General features: G+C 41.7%; 1 protein-coding gene across 1 annotated transcript; it reads left to right on the forward strand.

Moving 5' to 3' along the window:
- Window positions 1-357: 357 nt before the first annotated feature.
- LOC119301021 (E3 SUMO-protein ligase SIZ2-like) lies at window positions 358-9351 on the forward strand. Its single transcript, XM_037577924.1, has 16 exons — window positions 358-635; window positions 1745-1825; window positions 2100-2148; window positions 2247-2325; window positions 2433-2592; window positions 2906-3039; window positions 3205-3273; window positions 3395-3482; window positions 3728-3803; window positions 4450-4523; window positions 4668-4775; window positions 6662-6823; window positions 7193-7297; window positions 7375-7455; window positions 7548-8499; window positions 8733-9351. The coding sequence occupies exons 1-16, from the start codon at window positions 594-596 to the stop codon at window positions 8849-8851; spliced, it is 2379 nt and encodes a 792-aa protein (XP_037433821.1). The 5' UTR covers window positions 358-593; the 3' UTR covers window positions 8852-9351.
- The last annotated feature ends 281 nt before the right edge of the window (window positions 9352-9632 follow it).

Genomic DNA, 9632 nt, shown 5'->3' on the forward strand with positions numbered 1-9632 from the left:
ATATATTTGGTTGTATGGGACAATAAAATTTGGACAATATAATATAATAATAATTTTTAATTATTGTATGGTTGCAAAATATTTATATAAATATAAAAGCATAATAAAAAACCCTGATCATGAGAGCTACGACAAGTTCACAACAAGATGTTGACATTACTGGTTGTTTTCATACGTCAAGGATGTCTACTAGTATAAGTCATACGCCACATGTAACGGAAGTTACTCCAAAGACTCATAATCAAAGTCCCTTAAAAAAGACCCTAATCAAAATCGGATCTGTCGCCTAAGCCAGGGGAGAGAGCATTAAGATCCGCGCCAGTCCTCGTAGGGTACACGCGTCCCGCCCAGATCCCGTCGTAGGTTTCTTCCCTCGGTCGTCGTCATCACCCGAAGAGAAGAGGAGGAGAAAAGAGAGCAGCCAGGCCGCCACGCCCGCGAGCCGCCGCACACCAACGGAGCGGAGCGCCCCTCCTCCTCCGGCAGCCGCGATTCTTCTAGCCTCCTCCAATTCTCCGCCGACGCTCCTCCCTGCACTCCGCCCGCCTCGCGTAGGGCGTCGTCACATTGGATTCCCCCCGGCCAGAGCCGCCATGGAGCCGGAGTCCGCCGACGCGGCGCTCGCCGGTTGCAAGGTACCCGCATCTCTACGCATATCCCTCCATGCCTCATACGTTTGCGATTCCATCGGGACGTGTTCCGCGGTGGATGACCGCTTCTACCCTGTACGGCGACCTCAATCTGGCGACGGGTCGGTTCTAATTCTAAGGCCCTCCTCCAGCGACCCCCTCCCATCATGACCTAGTAGAACTCTGACGAGCCGTCTTGATTAGTTTCATACTCCTACCGCTTAATAGGTTTCTGTTTAGCCGATTAGGGACAGGGAAACTCTTGATTGATCATCCCTTGTCAATTCCCTTCTGTAACTTGAACTAGCTTTACTTACCAAGCCTGGCTACTAGGTCCATACATGTAACTGCTTACAATTAGGCCGCAGCTGCGCATCTTACATCGTTACAAGTTGTTTTCTGTAGAGATTGCAATCTGGGATTCGACACCGCTGACGCCCAAGCTGACATGCCCTACTAACATTTTGCTAGGTGCTGAAACTGCTCACAGTTAGTATTTCTTAGTCTTCTTGCATTGCTTGTTTCCGCAAAGCTAGCTGATTTCTTTATCTGTTTGCCATTCTCTTGCACTGGTACTGTTTACATTGCTCGGCAACTTGGCTTCAGTAAGATTGTTTGGAGGGATGCATTTAGTAACCAAGTTTTAGATTTGAGTTCCATTGCTAAATGTCATTGCTGCGCCACCTTCACTTTAGTGGTACTTAATATCTGTATATTGTAGTTGATAGCTACTAGGTGCTCTTACCCAAGCATTTGACAACAGTCCAGAACTGTCGCTATATTACACTATACCATGCCCTTACTCATGTATAGTATACGGGATAGCAGCGGCATCGATAGTTCTGCCCTCAGCTCCTCGCATCATCTGATAAAACTTGTTTCTTGTTTACATCACTATGTATAATCAATTGGAGTGGTCTATATTGGAAATTTCATCATTTTCTGTGTTAGTTCTTTTATGTTGTCAAGATGCCCCTCTTACGAAGTAGAGCTTTCAAGTGATTATCTTATTTAGCACCCCTTTTCATGTATGTGTTAGTCTTGTCCTAAAGGAATAGACCTGTGTGGCTTATTCATCTGTTTTATGTCGCTGATAGCTAAATGCTTTGTTGCAGGACAAGTTGAAGCACTTCAGAATAAAAGAGCTAAAAGATGTCCTGCATCTGCTTGGACTTTCAAAGCAAGGAAAGAAGCAGGTTTGTTCAATCCAATTTCGTAAATCTACATGAATACATTCTACAAATATAAATTATACTTATTGCTTTACTTTACAAGTTTACATCACTTGCTCAAACGTTTCAATCTTCCCTTTACTTTGGGAACAAATAATCGATTAGATTGTCAAGTCGTCCTTACTAATACCGTAACATCTTTCGGAACTAATTAACTTCTCTGTGCCTTTTAGTACTTATATTGAGTATTTACTTCTAAGCCACTTTTTGTTTATCTGATTTTGCTTTACAATTCCAGGAATTGGTGGATAAAATCTTAGCAATACTATCTGATCAACAAGATCAAGGTGCATTGTTTTTTGTCTTTCTTCTTCCAACACTGGCCCTTTTATACTAGTGTTTGTCTAAAGGTACAAGAGGAATAACTTTCATATTGTTCTTGCAGTATCACAACTGAATGGCTTAACAAAGAAACCGGCAGTTGAAAAAGAAACCGTGTTGAAAATAGTTGATGAAACCTTTAGGTGAGTTTGCATTTGTTCACATACTGACCTTGTGTTTGTATTATTTGGATTGACTCCTACTGTGTTTTGTCATACACTCATACTGTCTGTTTTTGCTTAATATCTAGGAAACTGCACAGTCCTGCAAATTCTGCTGCAGGCTCACTAAATCAGATTGATTCAGGACAAAGTGTAAAGCCTAAAAAAAAGTTAAATGGCTCTGCTCAAAAGGATGTCAAGGTCCGTTGTCCTTGTGGTAACTCCATGGCCAATGGATCCATGATAAAGGTATTAGTTTTCATCACAAACATGACTACTTGACAGTTTAATTGTCTTTTCATTTTCTCCAATCAATGCAGCAAGATCACAATTTGTTCGTCAGTCTCCTTGATTATGCAGATTGTATACTGAATCATTAAATCAGTTTATGTACATTCTGAAACTTCAAAGCAGTGAATTGTTCTTATATTCTAAAACCCCACGTTAGTTGTTTTGGAACACAGAACTTATTTTATTACGAATATCATGTGTTTTATGAAATTGGCAGTTCTGTTCTTGATAGGTTCTGTTTGTTCCACCTAACTTGCTTGGACCTTTTCAGTGTGATAATCCACAATGCAATGTCTGGCAACATGTTGGTTGTGTTATCATATCCGAGAAGTCTGCAGAGAGTGTTCCTCAGGAATTACCTTCCAGCTTCTACTGTGACGTCTGTCGAATAAATAAGGCCGATCCGTAAGTTCTTCAAAACTTTCATGCAATACCAAACTCATCTTTTGTTCTGCCTGTTTGCCTTTTCAACATTTAAGGCTGAGAACATTATCTAATCAATTCCTCATTCTCCAGTATTAATATTAAATGACCAGCTGTTTTAACATAGTTTCCTTCTATAACTTGCAGTTTCTGGGTCACTATCAATCATCCATTACTTCCAACATCAATAGCTCCTTCTAAAATAGCGACTGATGGGTGAGTTATGCATTGAATATTATTAATTCACTTGGTCAGTGCATAAATTGATGAATTAAACTGAACCATGACATTCTGAAATTTGCATAGTTTTTGTGTGTGATTCTTTCCTATGGTCCAGGTCATATACTATACAGTATCTCGAGAAAACCTTTCCATTATCAAGAGCTAATAGGGAAATGCTACAGAAAGACGAATATGACATTCAGGTTCTTTTCATTTCCTTGAAGTATTAGGTTTGTCCAGGGTCATCCTTCAATAAGTGTTTCTTTGGTCATGCATTATTAAGAAATGCCAGATTGTTGTAATTCAAAGATTTGGCTGTGACTTGTGAGTATAGTTATGGTCACTGTATGCTATTTCCAGTCATCTTCTGCCATACTAGAGAATATCAGACCACTGTCTGCATGCATTGTTGACATTAAGTTTCTTTGCACCACTTATGTTCTTGCAGGTTTGGTGTATCCTTCTTGATGACCAAGTTCCTTTCAGGATGCAATGGCCTTTACACTCTGATATGCAAATTAATGGTAATATGCATTGGCCTACTAGATAACATCCTTTGATATAGATCTATAGAAAATTGTTTATTTAGCTTAAAGGACACATACTCAAGTTCATTGCACAGGTTTGGTTTCTTACGAGTCATGTAATCTACAAGTATCCAGGGAAGATGCATCTTTAACATTTGCCTTATTGTTATACTTGGTGCACACACTGACACTGTTCCCCGCCATGCACCTGATTGAAGGACGGGCTTCATATTTGCCTTCCAAACTAATATTTAGCTGTTAAAATGAGTTCATGTTTGCATGGTGATTTACTTTCCTAGGTTTATGTGGTGTGACCAAAGCTAGATGTAGCTTGTGCTTGGTTGCTGCGCCGAATACCATTTGTCATCTTGTGTTGCATTCCCTTGTCCGATTACGAGCGATATGTGTGTGCACGTCTGTATGCATGTTAATCCTTTTAGCTTCCCGGTTCTGCTTCAAAAATGCCTCTTTCTCCTCTCCTTTAGGATGGAGCCTGGTTGTATTCTCTTGTATAGTTGTATCTCTTCTTTAGTCCCAGCCTCCTACTCCCCCCACCCCCTGCGGGTATTCTCTTACCATTGTTCTATTAATTCCAATCATTATAGATCTGATTCATATTAGCAGTTCTTTTTCTCCTCCTCAGGTATTCAAGTCAGGGTTGTTAACCGGCAACCTACACAGCAGTTAGGGGCCAATGGTAGAGATGATGGTCCTGTAGTAAGTCTTGTTCCATGGAGCATGCTCTCTCTTATTCTTGCTTTCGAATGATTTGTCGAAATACCTATTATATTCTTTAGTTGATTATTAGTTACATTTTCTGTATGGATGTTTGTTGATCCTACTCATCATTTCTCTTTGCAGTTAACGGAATATTGCAAAGAAGGACCTAATAAAATTGTTCTATCTAGAAGTGACTCCCGCATGTTTTCTTTGGGTGTTAGAATTGCCAAGAGGAGATCTCTGCAAGAGGTAACTGTTATGTTGTGTCACAGAAGGCATTTCCACATTTCCATTGTCAAGACCACTTACTATTAGATTGTTCATTTCACGAAGCATGTTTTTCTTCACCTTTTCCATAAATGCTGAATATGTTCTATTTCTCCCTCTCCTTGTCTTTAACGTTTAGGACATCTATTTGGTGATTGTGCATGCATGCAGTGTAGTGTGATTGATTCCAACAGGACTCTCTTCCCCTTTTGGAACAGGGATCTCGCCCCCGTGCACCAAACACCTGTATCTTTCCTGCCACACTATTGTATCCTCCCTCTCTACTTCTGCCTCCACTCCGGCACCGGCCATCACTGGCGTGGGGTGGTGCCAGCGGAGAAGCTAAGAGACATCAAATTTTGGCTAGGTGATCTACAATTTTCAACTATCAACACACATTTTTCTTCTCAAATGAATATCAACTTATAACTTCAACAACTGGAGCTTTCAACTCCATGAACACCCAACTCCCAGCCCAGTGAACACCAACTTCACTTACAAAAGCAGTAGCTTCCTACTAAAGGAATACCAATTTCTGACTCAACTAGTCGCATCCAACTTGATGAAACCAACTTCTAAATTAAAAAACACAGTAGATCCAAGAACGGCAGGGGGTGGAGCACACAGCTCCCAAATGGTGGTGTGAGTGACCCTCATTGAGGCGGCAGTGGGTGGGTGCTTTCATATCGGCGAGAAAATTGTTTATCTATAGATCCATATTGCGGGTGCCCAGTGCGAGAGGCGATTGGGAAGCGGAGCAGCAGGTTAGGGGCGTGACGGTGGGGACAACGATCCAGAGCCTTCGTTTGTGTTACTTGCGAAGGTATGGAGTGAGTGGTGGCCTGGTTGTTGGAGATAAGGTAGAAAGAAAATGGAAAGTACGAACCAGTGTCCATGGGAGAAAAACGTGTTGTTTCTGTCTGGCTGGGTGGGTGCGTTTGAAATCGATCACCAGTGACCATGCCCCAATTTATGATGCTCGTAATGTTTTTCTTTTCTTTTTTTGAGCCGGAATACTCTCTATTCCATTAACCAGAACGGCCAGCCAAGTCGCTGGCAACCAATGCATGAACAAAGTTTGGCGCTCCATCCGGCCAGAAGGCTGAGGATGCATGGCCCATTCGTGCACAGTGAGCAGCTAGAGAATCTGCTACCTTGTTACAGCCCCTTGGGCAAAAAACAATCTCAAAAAAAGAAAAGTTTAAACGAGCACGAACTTTAATCTCTCGGAAGATGACACCTATGGCAGAGCGATCCTGGGCCGTTCCTTTAATCGCCTGCATGAGTGTTGTGGAATCCGTCTCGACAATCACCGACGCCATACCGAACTGTTGTGCAGCTTGCAAACTCTTCAGACATGCCACGGCTTCAGAATGCAACGGGTTCAGTAAATAGGGTATGTTACCTGCACCAGCGGCAACAGCCTGACCACTTTTATCTCGGATGATGAAGCCAAAAACCCCATTTGAATTATCCTGTGAAGCACCTCCATCATCATTTATTTTGAGTAGATCATCAGCCGGTGGTTCCCACCTCTGCCCCTCCTTAGTCTGCTTAGTATCCTTTACTTCCCTCAGGCTAGTACAATCAATCAGGCTTGTTTGGATTCGGTGGCACACACTACCTGTAGATCGTCCCTACAAGTGGAACTCCACTGTATTCGTGAGGATAGCTATTTTATGTGATGAAAGATGGCGCAAAAGTACAAAAATAAGATTGTCTGTGATGGAATGTTCCTTATTCCAGTTGGTTCCTGGCCAGGATTTCTGTTTTATCTCGAGCTATGCTGTTAAAAATATTTTTTCTTTCCAAACTCCAGGACTGTGCTTTACGGTTCTGTTCCTTTCTTATAATTTGATAATGGGCAGGTCCTAAATCTGGTGCCGAAGGAACATGATGGCGAGAAGTTTGATCATGCCCTTGCTCGTGTGCGGCGTTGTGTTGGTGGTGGAGCTGAGGCAGATAATGCTGACAGTGATAGTGATATTGAGGTTGTGGCTGACAGGGTCTCTGTGAATCTCCGATGTCCGGTAATTACTTTGCCCATTACTGAGAATGTCTAGATGCGTAGATATTTGCTAATACTTGATCTGATATATCTGTTACATCTGACCTCATGTCCATTGAATACTGAATATTGCATTTGCCACCTGATGGCCTGACATTATTTTATGTGTGAGCCATGACACCCAACGCTTAAATATATTCTTCGAAAATTATCATACGTACTTTATATTATAATTGTCAACCCAGATGCTATTCATCAATCCCATAATGGCAATATGGTATTGTATGATCCATAGTATATTTTGTACTCCTTGACACAAAGTTAGCCATTATGTCTTTGTATGCTAGGTTCTGTAATATGTGCCTTCCTGAAAGCTAATTTATCTTGACAGATGACTGGTTCAAGGATTAAGATAGCTGGCAGGTTTAAACCCTGTGTCCACATGGGTTGCTTTGATTTAGAAGCTTTTGTGGAACTTAATCAACGTTCACGGAAGGTTTGCCTTTTTTCGTAAATTGACCAGTTATTCTCTTACCTTCTTTGCCTAATAAAACTATATGTTCCTGTCTGCAGTGGCAATGCCCAATTTGCCTGAAGAATTATTCTCTGGACAACATAATCATTGACCCATATTTCAACCGGATCACTTCGCTGGTGAGTTCATAGTGGAAATGATGTACATGTTCAAGTCTACATTAGTCCATTATGCTTTATTTTGCTGACACTGTTGCATTTTGGTGGTCCAGATCCAAAACTGCGAAGATGATGTATCTGAAATTGATGTCAAGCCTGATGGTTCCTGGAGAGTTAAGGGTGGAGCTGAACTGAAGGATCTTACGCGGTGGCATTTACCAGATGGTACTGTCTCTGTAGCCACCAACTTAGGGTCCAAGATCAACATGAGTATTGTAAAGCATGAGATTAAAGAGGAGTCTCTGTCTGACCAGCTGGGCTCCCGTATCAAGTTGGGAATTAGAAAAAACAACAACGGCAAGTGGGAAATTACGAATAGAGGGGATGTTAACTCGATGCAATCTTCTGATATTAACCACCCAGAGCACTTTAAAAATGGAAACTTTATTACTCCTACAAGCAATAATGATCATGAGGACACTCAAGATTTGGAACAAGGACACTATGATTACCCTATGAGCAATGTACATGATCTTGATTCTTCTCCTATAGATGAACATGTCCCTGCAGTATCAAGAGAGCAAGATATAATAGTTCTGAGCGACTCTGATGATGATAACGTCACGGTGTTGTCTCCTAATGTTTTGAATTCCAGCTCAGCAGATGACACTGGAGATCCATTTCCACCCAATCCACCTGAGACTAAAGGAACGTGTGAGGAACAACCTGGAGGTGGTCTAGATGAGGCTTCATATCTTATGTTCAGTGAAGATTTTGATGATCTGGGACAACTCTCATTTTGGCAGTATCCTTCAAATCCCCAGGATGATCCTGGCTTACAGTTGACAAATAATCTAGGCGAAGTGCAAAACAACATTGCCAACCATCAACCTCTGCACGAGCCAGTAGCAGCAGCAGCAAACCTACTGGAACATGGACATAATAATTGCATTGGTAAAAGCCAAGCATCGATTGCAAGTAATTGCGTTGATGAAAGTCTAATTACTGCCAAGAAAGCGTCTCAGAAAAGGAGGAACCCTGAGGATGAAATAACAGCTTTAGATGGTAAGGCACAGAAACTAACCCTTCTGATTTCTACAGTTTTATTATTTGTGATTTCTCTAAATACTCCTTTAGGGACTAGAATTGGAGTATGGTTGCTGATTCCTACGATTGTTGTTAGATCAAACTATTTAGCAAAATGTTAACATGTTAGTGTAAGTTACTTATAGTTCCCTTGTATAATTACACTTCTACATTTTCACAGGTAGACTTAATATTTGATTCCTTGTGTGCAGCTTCAGTTGTGGATGATGACTTGCCTGGGGAGAGACCTGGTGGTCCTTTGTCACCGGCTCGGCAGCAACGGTCAGTTCGACCAAGATTGGTACTAGCAATCGACTCAGACTCTGAATAGCAGCCTATGTTGTCCATTGTCTGGCGTGAGGTGTACAATGTACACTGTCTCCTCCGTGGAATGATCACTGAAGTTTAGTTTGTGATGATCCTTTGGTCTGTCTGACCTGTCTTGGGAAAGGGCGCTATCTGATTAGTTTGTGATCTGTTCGTCTGTCTTGCCTATCTTGAGAGGAGGAACGCAGTGGCCAGTGGCATCTGTAATTCAAATAGTCCTGGGAGCTGCAAGGAAGATGCATTTAAAAAAAACTGGAGCTGGTCTCGTAGGCCCTATAATCTAGCCAAGAGTGTAAAGAGATCCGTTGTGTAGGCAATTTTGTTTTTATAGCATAGCATAGCATATCAGGAACTACAAATGGCAGTTGACGTACATATGGTTGATTGGTTTTCCATTCATTCAAGTGTTAGTCCTGATAGCTGAAAGAAGAGAGGGATGATGTCCCGTATTTTAACTCTTATAAGGTGCATTTCATCATCGTTGGAGCCTCAGTCCAGGCACGATTTCTATAGCCTAAATGATTGCCTCTTATATTATGGGACGGAGGGAGTAGTTTTTGTCATCAAGGTGTCCTGAACCTAGATTTTGTTGCATGCTCTTTCGGACCATTGTGTTGTGCTTTTGACGAAATGCAGCAGGCACTGCTTTTCATTCGTTAAGAGGGAAAAAAGACAGGTTACATGGTATAGAGGCCATTGTCAAGTGACCAAGACGGAAGAGAAATGGCAAACACTATTGGTTAGGAGTACAAGCTACAAGGTTCACTGAGGGTCAAAAGGCGACT

Source organism: Triticum dicoccoides, chromosome 5A (assembly GCF_002162155.2).
Source record: "Triticum dicoccoides isolate Atlit2015 ecotype Zavitan chromosome 5A, WEW_v2.0, whole genome shotgun sequence".
NCBI lineage: Eukaryota > Viridiplantae > Streptophyta > Magnoliopsida > Poales > Poaceae > Triticum > Triticum dicoccoides.

Coding starts and splice junctions, on each gene's coding strand:
- LOC119301021 (XM_037577924.1), top strand. CDS start 594: ATGGAGCCGGAGTCCGCCGACGCGGCGCTCGCCGGTTGCAAG. Junction 2,326..2,432: donor ATAGTTGATGAAACCTTTAG/GTGAGTTTGCAT, acceptor CTTAATATCTAG/GAAACTGCACAGTCCTGCAA. Junction 3,483..3,727: donor AAGACGAATATGACATTCAG/GTTCTTTTCATT, acceptor ATGTTCTTGCAG/GTTTGGTGTATCCTTCTTGA.